A 22,033-nucleotide genomic window follows, 5' to 3' on the forward strand; every position below is an offset into this window, starting at 1 on the left:
AGTGGATTGAATAATCTTTAGCTACTCTGGATTACTACAACTACTATTGTCATTGAATGTAGAGAGAGTCTAAGATGTCTGGCTTTGTCAGTAGAATATTAGACTGATGAAATGGATATTGCTTTCTCTCTCTGAATCTGTCACATCTGAGAGCAAGGAAGTCCAAGGTACTGATTAAACCATTTATGCATCCTGAGTGTTCTAAGGTCACTGAAGAGGAGGTTTGGTCTACTTCAGCATGTTGTATGTATTACTGGAGCCTTTGGCTTGTCCATAAGATGTGGATGTATTGATCTGGAGCAGATTCTACACTGGAAAAATGTGCAAAAACTGACTTAAAGCTTTCTGAATATCAGGCTGCTCCTCTGTTAAGCTGAAAGAACATCAGATTTAGTCTAGGCATGTGAATTCTAGTTTATGCTAACTGACTGTAGCCCAAATAAATCTGTTCCAGCAGAAAGTACAAGTGATATACAACTAATTGCTGTTGTATTTTCACTTATTTTCTTTATGTCACCCACAAAGAAAACTTTGACAAGATAACTGTTAACACTGGCAAGATCATGTTTTACAGCTTCTCCATAGTTCTGTATAGTTTTGCTCCAGCACTGTTTATTTGGCCTCTAGGGTGGGACTGCATGTGTCTTAGAAAAGTGTGGTTTTTTAAAAAAACCCAGAAGACTCCCTTAGACTAGGGTTATCAGGTAGCTTGGTTAAGCTTGGGCTCCTAATACCCTGCATTTATATTGTCTTCTCCTCAGGCTTTTTAAGTCTAAGCAAGCTGAAGCCATTATGCAGTACCATTTCTCTTGAACTGGGTTTCAACAGGAACCCAGTAGGAAGAAGGAGATGAGAGAGCTTATTCCCAGAACAGTAAATGTATATGTTGTTCATGAATGAAGACTACATTAGGCTTTTTTTGCCTGCCACAATGGTCTTTTCAGAAGGTTGAATGTAGGAAATGGGCTATGCCAACTAAATGCTGTGCAGATTTTAGCTACACACACCCTGTAACAAAACACTTAAGTATGTTAGACTGGAACATACCCATCAAAAACATGTTGAGAAAAGGTAAAAATGAGCAATATTGTGCTGGACTCAGCCCCTTATGTGTATGAGAAGATGTTAAGATATCCACTTCTTTCACCATTTCACTTTACAACAATTAGTCTGAGATTCAGTAATGAGCTGAAAAAGTGTTGTGTGGCAGGACAGGGTTTAAACATTAAAAATGAGAAAAATAATTACTTTAACCCTTTCCTGATCCTCCTTACTGGAGGTTTTATTTTTTTGTTTAGTTTATGTGTGAGACTGATCCTTTTGAGCAATTTTTGGCATGCATGCTGACACAGTAGCTTTATGTCACAATCCACTTATAATTTAATTTTCACATTTCACAGAGAGAGTTTTCATGCCCTTCTTCCTGCCAAGGGCAACTTGTGGACTGCATTAAACACAGGATTACTGTAGGAATTTCCTGTATTTGGAATGGTTTCTATAGCATAGGATCTGCAAGGAAAGTATTAAAAAAGCCAAAGTCCACCAAAAGTAACCCTTCAGCAGTTAAGCAAATGGGTACATGATGGATGGATTTCCAGAAAGAAGCATGAAACTGTAGGTGTGGTGAGCATTCACCAGCAACTTAGCCAATAAAATGCCAATTTTTCCTAGAAAAAGTAAATTTCTCCTATAACCCGTTGGCATATGGATAATGTGTAATAGGTGTGAGAGAAATGGCACCATGTTTTCATACTGCCTGCTGGTGCCTCCTACCACTCAGTATATGAAGCTTTTAATTGGTCTGTGAAAGTTTCATGGACATCAGCCAGAATAGTTTACAGTTAATGAAATGGCCTGTGCCCAAAGGTGTAATTCAGACACACATTAACATTCCAGGATTTTTTGGTGGAAGACACTTGTTCTTTTAAAATAAAGAACAAATTAGTTACTACTCAGTTAAAATCACAGTTACCCATAAACTACCTTAAAAACTAGAAAGATATTGAAAGAAATTCTCCCCTGACTTGAATTCAAGGAATGTTTCTCCACAGCATTGTTGCCTTGTGGGGTCTCTGTGCTATAGCTAAAACACAATGTGAAAATCTGGCATCAATTTCATCCTCTCACAGTCCAGTGCTGTCAGAATTCGAGTATTTACCAGAGTCTGAGTAGGCTTAAGCTCAACTCAGGTAAACTGATGCTGTGCACCACTGCTGATGCGCTACAGTAGTGTCAGAGACAGTGAAATGGCTGTCCAGTTCTCAGCACCTGTGGTATCACTCGGGTGTAACCCTGTCAGTGATAGAAGGGTTGATTGTAATTGGAAGGGTGGGAAAGAAGGAAATTAAGAGCATCTGGTTCTCAGGGCAGATTTTTCTCAGTGTAGAGAAACAATGATGGCCAAGAAAGTACTTGCAAAGGAAAATCTGATGTGAGAGCTACATGGAACTTCTCAGGTTGTAATGTGGATGTAAGTGTGGACACCACTGCCAGATGCAGAGGCCTGGATGTGACCTTTTCCCATGACACTGTCACTCCATTAGGTTTTTTCTTCCAAATGTTACATTTTTAGGTTATGTCGAGCACACAAACAAATTGGAGTCCGTTTCATACATGCAGTAGACACACTGGTCTCATTCCCAAACATAGTACAATTTATCTCCTTTGTTCAGGTGAAAAAGTAAATACATACATATATGTATGTGTTCTATTTCTTGTCTATTTATATAGCTATGTATCTGTACAGTTTAATGAGAAGAAACCTGATTTTTTGTGACGGTTTCATGGCAGAATTACACTCAGTCACACAGTGCACACACTGCGTTCAATACTCATCTGGTGTCTGAGGCACTTGTAAGGGCTCTCTCAAATGTGTCCTCTAGAGTCTATTACTGTCATTGAAAAACTGCTCTAGTTTTCATCTCAGAACATTCATAGGATCTCTTTTTCTACTAAGTACGGGGGTTTTTTTTCAGAAAACTTGTAGGAATTTAGGTTTCAACTTTTATCCATCTGTCAGAATTTGCTTAAAATTGGTCAACAGCTTCAAAAGCTACAGCATAAAGCATGGACAGGCACAAATAGCAGTCAGAGAAACAAAAAAGTACATGTTTGTTTCTGACACACTTTATAGCACTTTAAGAAATCTTTGTTTACTGTCTCTTAGATGTGTTTTCCACATATAGTTCTGGTTCTTTACATATATAAAATATTCTTAGATTGCAGACAGTTGGGGCTTTTTCTTTTTTTTCTATTTTTTCTATTTTTTCTGATATTAGAGTGTGTCTCACTTTAAAGTAAAGAAAAGCAGTATATCAGATAACACCCACACTCCCTAAATACATAAATCTGGGTTGAAAAGTTCAGCCTGATTAATTCCTGAATACTTTGACCGAGATTTGTTGAAGCTGGTCCAAGTTTTTAAATTCTTGACTATCAACACATGGAAATATCTTCTCAGGAGATTAGAAAGAGACCTTAAAACAAAAGCACATTCTGGAACGGGGCAGAAATATTTTGCTTTTTCAGGTCAGGCCAGGCCAGCTGTATCTCTTCTCTAACCTGAATATTTATGAGCTGTAGGAAAGCTGGCAATTTTAGACCTTCTTACAGATTATTGCCAGTTCCCTGTCTTAATGGTGAAACATTTTTACCTTTCTAAGGCTTCTGAAAGGGACTTTCCTACTGATTTGCCAATAGGGTGTTGTAGATTGATTTGGAAGGTGTGAGACATTTCTTCTTTCCAATCTGAGTAAGCATATATTTTTATATCTCTGAACTAGTAATTGAGTGGTAGTATCACTATTAGGAGTTAATTGGTGCTTCTAGAGGTATGGATCAGCAGTGGGAAATCAAAAATCAGATCCCCTTGGGTCAGTGAAGAATCCTATGGCCATGCAATACAAATTGCAGTTCTACCACAATCTCACTCTTTCAGTGAAAATCTTGCCCAGCTTTGAACAAGTCAGTTTTGTGCAAAGGGGGTATATATCAGATGAAGTCTGTTGATAGCAGTCCAACAGACAATTCACTGGATGGCTCCCCTGTCTTCATCGGGCAGGATGAAACTTGCATGAACTCCAGTTGTTTTGATTAATTTAAAAGAAATGCACATGGTCACACCTGATCTGTACCAGGCAGGTGTTTCCAAGTGTTGTAGCAGTGCATAACTCAAGCTAGCAAGGCGTCTGCTCTGTCCATCCCATTCTTTAATTAGATTCCACTATTGTAATTCTGTACTTAAAAGGCAAATTTTTCTAACTCTATCTGATTTATTGCTTGGGTCAGCATTATCTAGACTTCTGTGATCTCCAGGTTGGCACCTTGTCTTGAGTGTGTCTTGTCTCTTAATGACAACAGAAGTGTGGTCACTGCAAAGCCAGCAGTGGCTTAGCTCCATCTGACCCAAAGGTAGGCAAAACCAGCTTCTGTCATCCTTCCAGATCCCAGCTGGCCCTGAGGACAGGCTCTCCCAACGAGTTGCAGAGAATTTCTTACATCAGAGCCTCAGATCTTTCTGTGCTTTACAGGAACATATTTCTATTACCATGCCTGGTAAAGAAGGGTTTGCCAAGTAAAACAATACAGAACAGATACAGGGGTCCAGAAAACATGCTCTCCCATCAAAAGAAACCCATGTGTAGCTGTTAGGCTGGATCCTTACAGATCTCAGAGCTCTGTATCCAGGCTGCTCTGTCAAGATTTCTATAACAAGACACAAATCTGACATACCTTGCAGTCAGCACCAATAGGTTTTTTGCATTCCTCGCAGGTGTTGGAATAAAGATTTTCATAGCATTTAACACAGTAGGGGCTGTCCTCCTTCAGGATGTACTTCTTACCAAACAGAGACTCTTTGCAGTAGTCGCAGTCAAAGCGTTCAGTCATGTTGGTGTCTGGAGTCCAGCTACAAGGACAGGAACAGGCACATGTCAGACTGAGCTACACTTGACCCAATCCCCCAGGAAAGGTTCATCAATTCTGGTTTATCACTTTGTACCTCAGTTTTAATCCACCTTTCAGTCAAATAAATGAACACAATAGGAAGGAACAGGACTATAAATTTTGCGGTGCAGGGCAACGAAAACAGCCCATCTAATTCAGCCTTTTGCTGATCCATCTTTGGTCAGACCTAGTGTTAGAAATGAGGGGGAGGAGTAAACCCTGAGTCTGAAGAACTCCCGTGGGATTTGTGAATGGAATTTGACCTATAGGTCTGAAAAAAGAAGGTGTCTGCCTAGGGGATGGAGGGAGTCAAGTCCATTAAGAGGATGAGCCAGCTAATCTTCAGAAGCAACATTTCCTGCATAAGGCAAGAGAAAGGTTTACATTGCTTGTAGACTTCAGTCACAGGCAGCCTATCAGGCACCACAGTTATATGCTTCTGCACCTTCCTTCTCTGCATTCTCAGTAAGCCAGTGTCTAGCAATCATTCTCCCACAGGCAGACACTGACCCTCCATCTCTGCTCGTGCATGGGACTATGTGCACAGGAGGTGTAGGGTCAGTGACTCTGTGTCTGATTCTCCTCTGATGCAACCAGACGAGTTATCTAACAGCTGTACTGTATTGGGACACAAATGGGAGCTAGGTGTCCTGGCTCAGACAAATGTCAAACAATGATTATGGAAGAGAAAAGGGAAGAAACTGTTTATGATGTTTCAGCTTGTCTGAATAAGGGACAATCACTGTTTGCTCCCCAGGTTTTGTTACGTCTCTCTCATTTTCTGGATGCACACACAAGCAGCGATGACACGAATGCCTTTGATAAACTGCATGAATATTTATTATTGCCTGGGACAATTTATTTTGGGTTTCATTAGAATCATCACCTTCTTTCTTAACCTGAGGCTTGCAGCATGTGTTACACCTGAAATTTGTTTGGAGGTTACAGCTGGAGCAGGGCATAGCTGCCTGCTTAGGAAAGGGAATTTCCCAAGCAGAAAGTACATGCCACCTGGACTGCATGATCTTCACTGCCTGCTAGGCTGCATCTCCTCTTTAAGCCATATCTGATCTATAAATCCTTAAACGTTTTGAGTACTAATAGCTTAAGTGACTACCTCTGTCTTTCATGCACAAGTGACATTCACAGCAGCTGCAGTCCTATTGCCAACTTCAGCTCTCAGTTTTAAACATAATGTTGTTACTTGCTTAGTGTTCTTGGCACAGGTCACTGGATTCTGGAGTTTGTCCTCTCCTTCTGGCAGCGGGAGCCACCCATAGGACATTCTGAAATCCTGAGTTCTCCTCCAGGATTTCAGTCTTTATTATTATCTTTCATTCTGTCTAGCTGGGATGTGATTAAGGTTTTAGGGCTGTCTGAATGGACAAACTTTATTCTGATGACTAGAAAGCGTTTTGTTTTTTAAATGGTCAGTCAACTGCTGAATTTTGTGGTGACTAGTACAGACTGAGGGGTGAGTGCTTTTACATGTGTGAAGTAGGTAAGTGATGTCTCAAATGCTGGAAAGCCTTATGAATTCCAAGTAACTACTAAAGAAGAGAGACAAACTACCAAACCCCAGAATGTGCTTAGAGGAAGCACAATCCTGGCAGCTGGTCATGTTATGCTACTGATAATCCAGGACTAGCAGTGCAACTACTTTGGCCTTAAAGATGGTCTAGGAACTAATTAACTTTCTTATCCCAGAGGGGAGCTGGGAGTATGTAGAGTGCACTTTGTCCTTAAGGAGTAGTGAGGATCACAGGACTGATAAGAAGACAGAAAGTAAGAAGACAGGCTGGAGAGAGAAGTGCAATGGCTGCCCAAAGCTCCCCTCCAGCCCATTTCCAACAGCAGGAGCCAGCAATGGAAGTATAAAGCAGGAGAACAGGGACAATAAAAAGGGACATTTCTTCAGCAAGTTAGTCTTCTCTTGAAGTAGTGGTGCAGGCTTTACCAGAACTTTTAAAAGACGATCATAGATTTTCCTCTCTCTTTTGAGCCTGTTTACACCCCTAACCTATATAATATGTTTGGACTTTCCCAGGAAGGAACTAGAGAGGACTTAATTTCCTTCTGGAGTAATTTCAGCAAAATGAATGGAGTCAGATCAATGTCCACTGAGTTGTATGTGTAGATGTATGACTAAGTTTGAGAGGAGTGATAGCTTTTGCTCAAATAGTCTGTTTATGACAGAAATCTGTACTTTTACCAGGTTTTACTAGATATTTTTTCCAAATGATGGGATTTTGTTGCCCATTTAATGTGCATTATTGTTAAGTTAAAGTGTGAGCAGAAACCACTTATGACCTTGCATTTGTCACCCTTCCTCAGAATTAGTTCTTTCTAGTCCTGAATTAAAAGTAGATGTGTAATACTGAAGAGTGAAAAATTTCTCTGCAATGATGATGTGTAAAAGAAAAGCTACAGACTGTGATTCCTTTGCAGGTTTATACCATTTCATACAAGGCTGCTAAATGTAAAATATAGAAGTGCATTGTGACTGGAAGAAGGACGGTTCCCTTAGAGGTGGACATTCCTGTCTCTTGGTCACAGGACTTTTCATCTTCAGTGCTGTATTGTCTTCTGGGTACATTTCACAGGAGCAGAGGCAAGCATTATGTAATATATTTATTTCACAATTCATATAATAATGTAATAATTCAACAATTCAAAATAATTCAGCAATTATTTTACAGTTGCTGCCGCTATTTCAGAAAATTCCTGGGCACTGCCCTCCTATCCTGAAAGGGATCTAGTTAAATGTGCTCTAAGATTGTCACAGGGCATTGTCCCCCTCACCCTGAGCAGTGAGAGGCAGTCCTTATTTCCACAACTCAAATGGATTTAGGGATGAACTCTGCTCTATGAAGACACTGCAGGGGCAGCTCTGGATGAGATTCAAGGAACAACTCTAGAGATTTGGGAAACTGAAAGAAAAGAAAGGAATTTTTCCAAGATCTGCATTTTGGGTTTAGTTATGTTAATCTTTCATCGGATCTGGGATCAATTTTTGATCAAATATCTCTTATAGATAGGAATTCAGGTTCATGTGGTTTCGTTCAGTAAGCTGGAATTCAGGGTGAAGCATACCTGTTTAAATCCAGGCCTTGGACTGGATCTTATGATCTACTATGTGGTATTTTGAGCATATTGTACAGGGTTTTTTCTGCTCCAGGGAGAATTAAATGTAAGGTAATAATGGGTCCTATGTACTAAATACTAGCAGGAATTTCAAACAAATAATTTCGCTGTTGTCTTACAATCAAGAAATGTGAAATCATACTGAGCAATATTTTTGCCTGTCACTTTGTACACATGGTCCTTTACATTGCCAGTCCATCAATTCCTGTTATATAAAATCCCCTCATGTTTGGCTTTGTGCAGGCTTTATCCATTGTTTTGGGCTTTAAGGGAAAAAAACCAAAACAAAACAGGAGGCTTGCACAGTTGTGGATGGACACAAATTGCAATTCAACCTCCTTGCCATTGATCTATTTCTTTCTCTTGTGTTTGATACTTGTTGACTGTAAAGTGTTGTGGGACAGAGCTCATCATTACTACACCTCTTTGTGGTAAAAGGTCTTTAGATTTTATCACTGTAGTCATTCTATAGTTATGCTTTTTTCAGATTGCTCTCAACATAATCATGAAGGAGAAATTGATTTTTTCTGCCATTCAGTCTCCCTCCTACAGCATCAGACATAACAAGTACATCTCCAAAAGGCAAAGAGCTTTCTGTTGCATGCCCAAAAGAGAAGCTACAGCTTATGGCAAATGTTAGTACTACCCACACTGTGTCTCCCAGGACGTAAGAATTGGCAGGAAAATTACCAAAAATTTAGCAGACTGATTTAAATTCTATGCTTATTTTCTCTTCTTCCCATGTTGGCTCAGTGTCATTTTACTAGCAGCAATTCCTAAAGGTATCATATTAACTCATAAATATTAGGTCTCATCATGTCATTAAGAAATTATCCAGTGTTCTCCCATCCCATGACACTTTTGACTGCTGAAAAAACAGACCTTGCCTGCTTTTTCAGCTATGTCTGCAAGCCTAATAAATGATGTTGTGTGCATCTCTTATTTCAACTCTTCTTAGGGGTGTTGAGCGCTGAGAGGGGCAGGTGCACATGTGCAAGAGAGAGAAGGAGGCCAAGGGAAAATATCTAAAACATGTAGGAGTTGTTTAGTTTATTCAGTGAAGTTCTGATCTCTTGTTGTAACAGTATTTGGAGACACAGAATTAAGCCCCTGTAGATGCCAAAGGGGGACTTGCTGTTGACTTAATTAGGTCAGTAGTGCTGGGGCTCTCTCTACCTGTGCCCCTGGATCAGTATGTTGTGCTAGCCACCTGCACAGGAAACATAAGCTCTTCCTTCAAAATGTACACACGTTTCTCCCACCTGACTATTTTTCCAGAAGAACAGTGTACATGGAGAATTTTCTATCTGTTTATTTCTCTTCCCCTGAGGACGGAAGATTTGTGTCTGGCAACTCCAGTGACATGAGCCATGCAGGTCTAGAGCATTTGGAAACAATTTATGTTAATGCTCCAAAGGCTGAAATGCAAAGATTTATTTACAACCATGAACTGACGGTTCAAACTATGCTGGTCTTTCTGGCAAGAGGTGATTTTTTCCCTGTAACTTAGCTGCTCCTACCACATTCATTATCTATCATCTTGTTGCAGCAACAGGAAAACACTCCTGGAAGACCTAACCCTCTTTCCAAACCAGACCATAAGGCCATGCAAGGGGAAAAAGGGGAAATCTAATTTTATTTCTTTTTAATTTACTTTAGAAAAATAAGAGATGACCATTTTCATGTAGTACTGATGAGAGGTGGGGGAAAGTTATATATGGTTGGAATTCACCTGAACCCCAGCATGAGAAAGCTGGTGTAAATACACATCACCAACGTCCAAAGCACTCCTGTGTGTTTAGATTTACCAAACCACATTACAGGCTGGTAGCCCTCTTTGTTTGGCTGTCCAGGTGTTTCTTATCCTCTTCATCATGGAATAAGTGCCTACAAACACTGTCATGATGGAGCAAAGGAAACCTGTGTGCTTGGAGGTCCTGCTGGCAATAAGACCCTGATGCTCTGAGTTGCTCGGAGCTGTGACCCTTTAGCAGAAGGCGGGGGCTCCTGGCCATGGGGAGCCAAGCCAGCTGATGCACAGAAGGCAGGTCTCCCTCCAGGGGCCACAGAAGGACATTTGCTGCCTTACACTAAGGCTGGCCAATGAAAAGGCTAGCCAGGCTGTGAGGGACAACTGATCTGGGTTAATGCTCAGCTTGTAGATGAGACAGGGATGCTTAGGCAGATGTAGCTGCACTCCTTCTCCTTTAAATTTTTAAACTGAGAAGAAAGCAGAAGCCTTTTTCTCTTGCTGCTGCTATGGAAGAGCAATCCTGAAGTAAGCACATCAAAAGAATTTGACACTCTGTCTTCAAGGAAACAAGACCCTTATGATATGTCATTTCTCTCCCAGAACAGCCCTGTTAACAAGCCCAGAGTGCTTACCTGTGTCCACATCAAGGTTAAGATATAAGTACTCAGTTACAGAGGTGTATATTGCTGTTTCTTAAGCTCAGAGTAGATATTCACAGATGTCTTAGAAGCTCTTCAGCAAAAGCCAGGAACATTTGCTTTAATGCTTGAAAATAATAGTAATAATAACAACAAAAAACCAATAAAAAATTGACCCCAAGTAAAATATCCCAGTCATGCCTTTAGATGCTAAATTTTAAAAGCTATTCAAAGAAAAAAAGTTTAATTTTTAATAAAGTTACCTTACAGTATTCTTCAAAATTAGATTTGGATTTTTCCAAGGACTCACCTTCTTTGGAAATGGCTGACTTATGCGTATGGTATAACATTCTGATTTCTTTTTTAGAGTTTTTTTATCTCTTTAGAGCATTTTTCTGACCAGACAGACTGCATTAACATATGCAGGTAACCAAAGCACACCTGGTTCCTGTCTGGATTGCCCAGTCAGCCTATCATGAATTGGAAAGTGGATAGTGTGCTGGTTAAGATTGTATTCCTTCGCAGAATATAAATAATAAAAAAACCCTAACAGAAAATGTTTCTTGTGTGGCAAGGCTCCTCATGCATCTGTCTAAAGTAATCCCAGTTGTAGTAGTGGAGAAGGAGCACTCCACTTGTGGTTTCTGTGTGGTTTATTGTGTTCGGCAGTCAAAAAAAATCTGTTCCAGTCTAGAGCCACACCAGCAGAGGTAGAGGAAGAACCGGTGGTAATACCTACAAATGCCACAGAAGAACTGAGCACTGACACTTTGTACCCCACGGAGTTTACTCTGTGGTGTTCTCAGGCTGATATTGAAATGACTGGAGGATATATGGTCTTACCAATATTCCTACACATATTTCAATTACAAAAGGAGCCAATTGAAATAACATGCAGCATGACTTAAATCTGCCACAGCAAGGAAAAGCACAGTTCAAGTGAAAAGGCTTGCTCTTTTTTTCTGTTTTAAAGCCTTTTGAAATTGCTGTCCTCCTTCTTTCTCTTGCAGAATAAGCAAATACTTGCTCAAAGGAAAGGTTGAGTACTTGATACTGCTTAAGCATAAAAATTCATATTTCTAATAAGAACATTTGAGCAGATAAGAGAAAATGATAGAGGAGAAAAATATTATAAGATTAATAAACCTTATTATTATTTCTGGCACTATCCTGCAAAAGTAGTGTATAAGCTAAATGTCTGCAGACACGAAAGTACAACAAAGGCTTGTTTTTCCAGAAAAGGATTGCTTTCTCTTATTGACAGGAACACTGCTAATCTCAGAGAAATTAGACTTTAAGATAAAAATACCCAGAAATGCCATGTGCTACCGTTCAGTCATGTTTCCAAATTTTTCTGTCTTTTTGAAATCCTGTGTACTACTACCCAGGGCACAAAACCAGAACAGTGTCCCAAATAGCCTGTGTTTCCTTCTTTATAGAAAGGATCAAAGAAAAGCTGGGACGACTCTGTGGAAGAAGAATGCTTTATTATTTGTTCTGGCCTCTAGCAGCGTAGCTCTTGTTCTGTTTGCCGAGGTAAGACCACAAAGCCCCCTTGTGTCTAAGATAATTGGCATGTGTGGTTTGGGGGATCAGTTAATGTATGTCTGCTGTGGCAGTGAATGCCTCAGGGCATTTGGAGCTATCCAAACTTCCCTGCTGCCATGCCCGTGGCCTTCCAAAGCATGACAAAGGAGGCTATGTAAACCTTGGGGGGCACCCATTCAGCTGGGCACATCTTAGAAAACCAGATTGATTGCACCTGGGTGGAACCAGTTTGGCCCAGTTTTTGGGGGGTTTGTGGATGGAGACTGGACACAGAGAGCAGAGAGAACATCTACTAAGGTTGAGCCAAAGTACCTCTGGTGCGTGGGAGCTACAGAAGGGAGCACAGAAGGACATAGAGAGCCTGGTGACATGGACATAGGAAATCTTTTTGTGGGCAAGATTCTTTCTAACTGAAGAAGGAAGATGTTGAATCCACCATGGAGAGCTGCACGCTCTAAATCTCAAGGGTGCTTCAGAGCAAAGACAAAATACATCTATGTGAAAGCTTACAGGTATTTAATGGCTTTATGCAATTTGCTGCTTTTATTATGCAAGATGAAGTGAAGAAGCAGTGGTGGGTTTTGAGCCCTTACACTTGTGTTTGCCAAGGGTCTAGAACTAACTCACACCATCAGAGTGATACCTTAGACCTTTCTCTTGAGTGGTTGATATATTTGAAACTTCAATTTCAAACATTTAATGTAAAACGGAGCATCGAATATGCTTATGTCAGTAGTATGCTCTCCTGCATTCCTCTTGCAGCGTATTATTACATGTACAGTAACCATTCAACATCCTAGTTGATATAATCCAGTACAAAATAGAGGGGTATGTGAAAAGGAACAAAATTAACTTTTTCACCTGGCATGGGCATTTTGATGTTCATCCTTAGAAGAAGGCTCTAGTGGTTTACAATCAAATTCTGTCTATATATAGCTAATTAATATTGTTGAAATGTTAATGCTTCAGTGGCTGTCAATGTATCCAAGATTTATTTTCATGAAACCTGTCATTACCCTGCCATTTCACACTCTCACTTGGGGTGAATCTGCATCACAAATAACTGTGCATATGTAAATGAAACATTAAAATTACACTATTAGAATTAATGAGTCTAAAAATGGAAATTATGAGATTCCCCCAGTCTCTGAAGCAGTACCCAAGTGAGGAAAGATGATTGCCTACAACACTACACCATTCAGAGTTTGTCCAGAGATGCTCAGGACAGATTTATCCATCAGAGAAACATGAATGAGACTTACACCTGAATGTCCCTGGTCCGTGGGGACCTTGAAAGAGCGTGAGCATGCTGGCCAGCAGCAACAGGCATTGCTTGTGGCTGATGGTCTTAACACTTATCTGACCTTCCCTTAACTCTGAATGTCCTGGCCCCTGTGAGATGAGGCAAGGCAGGGAGGTGAGGACATCAGCACGTAACACATTTCTTGGCTCTGACGCTCAGGGCTCAATGCCCCGGAGAACTGAGCCAGGAGTCCCTCTAAGGCCCTGGAGAACTGAGCCGGGGGTCCCTTGTGCATATAGGTCTTTGCAGCCTGTCTCATCCCTTTCTTTTGGGATGAAAGCTTGTGTTTGCAGAGCAGTGCAGCAGAAACTGTCACTAACCCTTACAATTGTAGGACTTGTACTTTGCCACCAATGTTTTGGGTTTGCTTATTTTTTTTGCTTCTGACGTTCCAAGCACGATGGAATACTGGCAGACTGTGTTGTGTGTGATCAAAGGAGTTGTCTGATCTCTTTTCTAATGGTGTGCCATCTGGGAGAGCTAATGTCTGTATGGACAGGAAAGATTTCAGGCAAAGTGCTATCCCTAGACTTCTCTAACAAATGGGAAACAGATTATTTGTACCTGAGTACTTCAGTTGGGAATCACCATTACATGCTCTTCACGGTAGGAACTTCACATGGCCAAACAATATTTGACATGATATAGCCACTGCTGTGAGATAACAGTGATTTCACAAAAGCTAGTAATATTTTCCTGTAAATCCAAACCACCTGGAAGTGACTATTTGGTCCCTTGGGAGCACATTTGGCAGAATGGTGAGAACCAAAAGTAACTATATTTTATCCCAGCACTTTAGCCATCTTGGGCTTTTCCAAAAGACCACAAGAACTGGTCCACCCCCTAGCCTCAAGTGTGCTAGTTAGATGGAGATGTCATATGGGAACCCCAGGTAACTTTTACAATTTGATTTCTCAACAACATAATTTTGTCTTTTCAGCTGCCCCACTCACCTCAACCACATGTTGGTTCACAAGCCAGAGATCATTTTGCCCTGTGGCTAGGGTAAACTATAGTTTTATTGATGCTCTGGTCAGATTTTGATAGTAATGCTATTGGTGCATCAGGAACTGAGTTTTCAATATAGCAACTCAGATGTTTTTTAAAAAAAATTTTCTCCATATGTGACCAAGAATTGGTCAGGTTCTATTTAAAAAAGCAATCTTTAGAATCCATCCTTTCCTAGGTATATCTACAGGTGCACAAAACAGACATAAATTTTTGTAAGATAAAAAAATACAGACCTTTTTTTTTGCCTTCCATATCCAAATGCCTGAGGCAATCATTTTCAAAGTTTACTATCTGGCTGATATAAGGCACAGAAGATTTTGGCCAGAAAGCTGGGAGTCCCATAAATTTATGAACTGATGAAAATAGGGTTCACAGCAGAAACCCAGAGACAACCTTAACTGTAGCATTCTTTCACATTTGGATGCATTTGTCTATCTAATAACACAGCCTTATGTTGGTCCCTTTTAGAACAATTCCTATTCAAGCCAACATATAAATACGCAAAGCCATCAATAAAGGTTACAGCTATTGACCCTGGCAATCTCAGTGTCAATTAGCAATCTCAGTTAATATAGCTCCAGATTGGAGTCAGGGGAGTAGCAATCACAGACCGACTGACTTGCTGCTATATATATTTTTGTAAGGTTTGCTGTCTCATGACTGTGTGTGTCTCTGTACACAGCAAAGCTGAAATATGCAGGTATCAGGTCAACCAAATAAAAGCCATATCCCTTGGGGGAAGCAGAAAGTTTGGAACAGCCATCAATGCAGACAATGAAAGTTAGTATTTCCTTTATTATGTACACAGAGAAATCCACCTTAGCATACAGTAAGGACTGGGTTATTGTGGCTGCACACACATGCACACAGAGAGAAGCACAGAAAGAAGGAATGCAGAGCTATTAATTGGGATTTGTATTCTAATTTATTCTCTCCACATAAAAAGAAGAAATACAATGCTGATGGCTCCCCGTTTCTCCCATACACAATCTGTCCACACTGTTTGCCCGCAAAGAGGAAAGGCTACCTTTGTTTCATTTGCATCTGCTCTTGCTACAGTACAAAAACGCTCCTTTGTTGAGCTCTGCAGCAGGAGTGCACGGAGGTGTAAGGAATCTAAGACCCCATCTTCTACTTTTTATCACTTCCCCAGTGGATTACACACACAGCACAATACAGTCATTAAAAATAGTTACACATGAAAAGACCCAGCTCCTCATCAGCTCGCTGATGTGTCACTTTACTGACGGACATGCAGCAGTAATTGCTGTGATAAGAAATTTGTCGTTTTCTCCTCCTCACAGCCCTCCCGGAGCACTCAGGAGAAAGGGGAACCGGCAATCTCTCTCCTTGCACCCTTCCCCAACAACCCACTGGGGCATTAAACAACCCTCTCCTCCTCTCTGCACCCTTTGTTTAAAGCGACACCTCCAAAGATATGTTCTGTGGGTAGTGGGAGGGAAGGGGAAAAAAGGGATATTTACTTACAGAGCAGCAGCGGGCAGTTAATGCCACCTCCTGGACCGGGGACAGGGGGTCACATCCATTAACAAATGTGCAAAGAGCACACTGGCCTGCTTGCAGCGGAGAGCTGTACGGCCAGCTGGGGCTTTCTGCTGCCTGCAAAGAGCGGCTCTGCCGATTCCAGCTCTGCAGTCAGTGTTGTGTGGAAAGAGACTGCTGCCTTCCCCAACCTAGTGAAACCCCTCGCTATCATTTTACCATATAAGGAGACAAAAGCATCGGAGACTCTCATTCTTTGAAGCGCTCTGCAGCTGGCATTCAACACTTTTCTCTATTCCAAGGGTGTCAATACTTCCCCCTCCTAAACATCTTGTCGTTCTTGGCCCCCTTCCTAAAATAAGGCTCCCTCTCCCCTCCTCCAGCCTTTGTTTCTCTAAACCCCTGATGCTTATTAATAACATGGCTTTGCTAAATCCAAGAGCTCGCTCTTTACCAGAGAGGTTTTACAGCAACTCAAACCCAAGCATTTGTAAGGCTCTTCACCTTGCTGAGAGAATAAAGTCCTTGCTTAAAATTGGTATGAGGTTTTATTTGTTTTGGTCATTTTTCCTGCTTAGTGTTTTGCCAAAGAAGAGTGAAACAACCTGTCTCTCTTCTCCTTTGTGGAGAGGTGCACATTTTTACAAAGACCAAGCGTGCGGGCATTCCCTTACAAGCATTCAGACCCCAGCCTAGTTTCTCTCCACCCTTATTTCTTGCCAAGCTCCCCCATAATCAGGAGGAAAACGAACAAAAGCAGGGGAAATCAATGAAACCAAAACCATCCATCTCTGTGTAAGAGAAAGCCAAAGGAACAGATTGTCTCAGCACATGCTCAGTATCCAGTCGAGAGCCCTGCCACTGTGCACATGGTAGGAAGAGGGGGAACTATTAATCCCACTATAACCAGGAACTACTTTTTCTGATACAAAATCCAATTTCATCTATCAACCATTCTAGCAGAAACACATTCTGCTAATCAAAACAGTGAGGGTCCTGGGAAACCTCCCAGAGGGAAGAATTTGGATCAGAAGCTCATGGGAGATGTCTGCTCTCTGCAGCTTGAGGGGTTGGCTGGGAAGGCATTTTGGGGTAATTCTTCAGTAATGACTGGTGCTTGCCAAAGGGAGGAGCTTTAGTATGAATGCTTTCAACCTTAAGGAAAACCAGAAGGATAAAAATGTAAAGCCCATTAGCCCGAGACAGTCTTGCTGTTGCTTTGCATCCAGAAGATGCCAGATGGTCCAGTTTTGGACACTGGGTTCTGGCATGTGCCTGAGCAGTGGTGTAGATGTGCACATGGGTTACATAAGGGTTTCTCCTGCAAAACAAACTTATGCCAGAACCCTGACCTGTACTTGCTGTCCTCTTATGCACCCAAATGTAGTCAGATTTGGAATGGGGGTGAAATGTGTTAGTTAGTCTCAGCGCTACTTCAAATCTAGGAAAGCACAGAATAAAATGGTGGAAAAGGGCCATTCTTAGTTCTTCTATCAGAAGCTAAATCTCCTTTACAGATGTGAGTTATTTTGATGATCAGCAATGATCTGTTTGTCAGGTGATCCAGCCTTTGCTGTTGAGTTTTCAAAACACAGGCACCATGCCCTGGAGGACTGACAATGGGCATACAGGATTAAGGATGCCATGACAATTAAATCTTATTTAAATCAAAGCTGCTGCACTCCCCAGCCACATGGGGAGTCCCTGACTCTTCCCTTGTACTCGCAGTGGCACTGTAAAATGAATTAAACCAGAGAGTAAACAATTTTCACTGAACCCACGAGCTGCGTTGGAGCTGCACCTGTATCTTGGGAAAGCTACTGGTTGGATTTCCAGCCCCATCAGTGACTTGCTAGATGCCCTTGGATGAGACTTTTCATCTTTCTGTTCTTTAGCTTCACCATCTGTAAATATAAAGCTCAGGACAGCCAAACGCATGTGTAAGTTGTTAACAAATTTACAAAGGACTAGTTAGAGCATAAACATAATAGGAGCAATAGTTTCTTTCTTTTAGATTAAACTATTGCACAGTGGCAACAATGATAATTTATTTCCATCTTAGTTACTGTTCTTACCTCAGCTCTGATTTAGTAGTGCGCATTAAAGAGAAAGAAGGCCTTGAAGGTGATTAGAATTGGGATATTTGATTCAGTTTATTTCCGAAGTTTTCTAAACAAACTAAATATTCTGAATGTGTTAATTGATTTTGTTCAATTTCCATGATATTTTTATTTCCCCATCTCTCCATTGACAGCTACTGCAGCAAGTCTGACAGAAATTTTTTGATGATCCCTGTGGTCATACAAGACAAGTGTGTTCCACAGTTACAAGTTTAAATATATACTGGCTCCATCTGAAGTGATTTAGTTTATCTGTTGCAGCTCTGGGTTGACTTAGGGGAGCTAAGGTAATTTTTGCCTAATTTAATATAACACCTCTGATTCCGTGAAGGCAGAAGAGCCTCTGCCAATTTACAACCCATTGATTTGTGGGCTCAATATGGGACTTGACACTCAGCAGCTACATCAAGATTGTGTGGAGCTGTGGAAGGGGTGAGGAAGGTTACCAGACAGCTTCCCTCATCCCAAGATGAGGTGTATGCACTCCACCAAACACTGCTAGGGAAGGTACAGGGAACATCAGACCTCTTAGCCTCCTTCAGTACCACTCACTCCACATTTTAGCTGGCAAATAAATATTCATCAGTGATTGGCAGCAGCCCCCAGCCCCTTTCCCATCAGAATCAAATCCAACTGGTGTGGGTGGGCAAACCCACTTCTTAGTTTTCCATATATATATATATATATATAATATTTTATTTTTACTGCATTGGTTCTCTGATCATCCCAGCAGAGATCAGGCATCTTCAAGGCTTCAGAGGAGTCAATGCAATGAAAACAGGGGCAGTGCTTCCAATAGGGGGCCTAAATTAAGAGTGGAAATGCAAGTACCATACAGTGATTTAGAAGCTTATCCTATGGTTTATATTCTCCTCATGTACATAGCATTTACATAGCATATATTGCTTGTTCTTCAGTGGTCCGTGTGTTTAACAGGTTAATTCTATGTGTAGAATGCTGTACCTCTATATGGGAAAAAAGGTGGAAATATTATCCTTTTCATAGCAGGACTTCTCAGTGATTTTACTAAGCCTTCATAAGTCTCACTTCAGCTACTGGGCTGATGCTGGAATAACTATAATTTCAGCACTTATCTCCTTTTCTGTCTGAAAAGAACGAACTAAGAAAAGTGGTGGAAAGAGACAGCTGGAAGTGGAATATTTCTATTTTCCCCAGTCTGAGACACAGAGAAATATAATGTGTCTGAGAGAGCAGGGGAGAGGAAAATATACACTTTTAGGTTTGAAAATGGCTAAGCTACTGGTTGATTCTTTACTCCACCAATTTATCCTGGAAACTGTTAAGTTACTTTATCAGAATTGAACTAATCTCCTTTTTGATGCTTGAATCTGTATAATACAAGCTTCAATTGAATATGAGAGGGTGCATTTAGGAGAGCTGCTATTTTTGGCACTACCACTTAGGAAGTAATGTAGACTAGTGCAGATGTTGCATTTTAGTTCATTAAACCTAAAATAACAGCCAGGCAATATTAAATCTTCCTGAAATTTCATTCTCATAAGATGGACACACATATGTATTTTTCCCAACATTATGACGAATATGCAAAGGATAAAAAGGTTTTTTCAGCATGCATTTTCTTTCCCAGTTCAGTCTCCAAGTCACAAGGCTTTTTGAAATATTCTGACCTTCCTTTCATCCCCTAGGTGACTTGAACCTCAAGTAGAAAGACACATCAGGTAAGAAATACCAGGGTTTCTCAGATTCTGATGAGGGAATTACAGACATCTTTGGACAATCCATTAAAATCATCCCAGCCAAGGCAGATAGAGAAAGTCTGGCTGCTTTGGGATGATTCAAGACTTATATTATTGATGTTTAGCCTAAACCAATGTGGAAACATTAGTGGTTTAGAAACTCCAATCTAATCTGTAAAAAAGAATACTTCCATGTTTACTTTATTAATATGTTTGAAGAGTTTTCATGTACAGTGTTAAACAATTTTCTACAGTAATTTAGAGAAAGGTGACATGGTTCAGTAACATCAAAGACCTTCTGTTTTTTAAAGGAAAAGCTATCTTTAGAAGGATAATATGATGCTATGTGATAAGATAGATGATTGAGACTCAAATCCAAGTGTGTCTCTGTGACAGAAAGGTCTGGGATGGAGCCGAAAGCATTTTAGACCATTATGGTCAGTTTGGACAAAGATTTCATTAATTTTTTAAAGTTAGTCAGGACTTTCAATCCAGTTAGTCCCAGTTTCATTCAGAGAAATCTATCTCCTAAAAGAGACATCCCAAAGTGAATGTGGCAGTGAGACACTGGTCACCATGGGGTCTGTCACTTTCTGTGTAATTGCTACCATGACCTGCTCTCTGTGGAAAATTGAGATGTAAGAGAGAGTTTGCAATGGATGACCCAGGCAGAAAGACAGCTGTGTCCCTTTTTCTGCTGCTTTCATCTCTCCCAGCTGAGTAGACAAACAGCTTTTATCACTGATGTGCAGAGGAACACAATTTGATCACAAAGGAGAAGTGTAGTGGTGCTTGATGAAGAAGCAGACAGAATACCAGAAGACACTTCAGGGATCAACCCAGCATTTAAAGGAACGGTATCTGCTAAGGAAAATCCCTCTTGTTGACGGCTGAGTTTCCAACAGCTTGGAAAGCTGAGGCACCATGTTACAGGACTGGCAGGTCCTTCACTGGATAAGCAACATTGTCAGACAATCCATCCCAGGACCTCATGGATTAAAAAAAAGCCATACAGGCCATTGCAGGATAAAGACAGCCCATCAAACAACTCCCTAAGCAGTAGCTGTCTGTACCAGGTGGGGCAGCCACCCTGAATAGCCCTCACCAGGCTGAGAACTGCATAAAGAAGAAATAATGAAGAGTTAAAACACAGAGTGTGAAAGACAACAATTCTTATGGAATACAGTCTTTCCCCCTACTTTCCCTAGCATCCTTTCTCCTTTATTCCCCTTACTAAGGAACAGATAGTGCCTTTAATTTTAAGGAAACTAGAGTGAAACATTTTGGTCCTTGCCATCTTCACATTCCTTCTGATTCTAAGTGTTCACTAAACTCAGCTCCATAATTTTTTCATCTGTAACCAAGGGTAGAGATGTTGGTGGCATGTGTTTGGAAGTGTTTTGGGATAGAGAGACGACCCCCAACAACAGGTAAGGGGTCTTCAGATGATTCTAAATGATGGTAGAGCAGAGACCTATGCATAGGTCTATGTTGCTTCTTTCCTCTGGATTCAACTTGACTGCCAAGCTGGCCCTGAATGTGACAGACAGGAAGAGACTTTTGGGTTTCCTACTCCTGCAGATGGAATCTGGGATGTCAAATTACTACAGACGTTGCAGTAATTGCTGGTCTTCTGATCTGGCAAATATTACCCCTTAATTTAAGATTTATTAATTTCAGTATAATCATGATTTATTATTCCATGTTCCAGACGCATGAAACAAACACACTGTGATTGTTCCAAGCAACGAATCGCTCTGTGTTCCTGACAGCACCAGACTTGCTATTATGTAAAAAATAGCTCATATTCCCTGTGGTGTTCCCAGCAGCACGCTTAAGCAGTTTTAGGCAAAATCCCCTTTCCATAGTCCTCCCCCTCTCACTGCCCCACTGCTCATAGCTTTTTCTCCAAAACCTTACTTCTGTGTGTACAATTTGCTTCTGCTCCTCTTAGCTCTTTTTCTGCCTGCATCCCTGATATCTCTTATGACCCTCTGGAAACAAACAACAGCAACATTTGAGACTACCATTTCACTTTATCCGACAACCAGAGGCCTCAGGAACCTCTGAGCAAAGAGAGGTTCGAAAAACGGAGTAGTTGGCAGACATCTTAAGAACTTATCTAATTTCCAAGGCAGAAGTAACAATGTCTAACTCATTCCTGGCAAATCTAATTTGCCCTTATGGATTAAAATTAGGACTCCACAGCCTCCACAGATGAAGGAAGGAAAGGAGGAAGGTTGGTTCAGACTAAAGTTTTCAATCTAACATTCATGCCTACAAAGGATGAATAGTGTCAGGCAGAACTTGTCATTTGTAGCTATTCAGATCACACCACAGCAATATGAGAA

The 22,033-nt window shown here is 40.9% G+C and overlaps 1 protein-coding gene across 3 annotated transcripts in view; it reads right to left on the minus strand.

Moving 5' to 3' along the window:
* The window catches only part of FHL2 (four and a half LIM domains 2), a 54,200-nt gene that overhangs the window by 8,440 nt on the left and 23,727 nt on the right, over positions 1–22,033 (minus strand). For 2 of the 3 annotated variants that reach the window (XM_017737101.1, XM_017737100.1), the window contains exon 2: positions 4,732–4,906. In XM_017737101.1, the coding sequence (XP_017592590.1) occupies positions 4,732–4,887 (156 nt within the window). In that variant the 5' untranslated portion in view covers positions 4,888–4,906. Of the gene's footprint in view, positions 1–4,731; positions 4,907–15,829; positions 16,063–22,033 lie in introns of those variants that run through there. The other variant, XM_008635833.2, reaches the window with a different exon arrangement.

This window comes from Corvus brachyrhynchos, unplaced genomic scaffold, assembly GCF_000691975.1.
Source record: "Corvus brachyrhynchos isolate BGI_N302 unplaced genomic scaffold, ASM69197v1 scaffold83, whole genome shotgun sequence".
Taxonomy (NCBI): Eukaryota; Metazoa; Chordata; class Aves; order Passeriformes; family Corvidae; genus Corvus; species Corvus brachyrhynchos.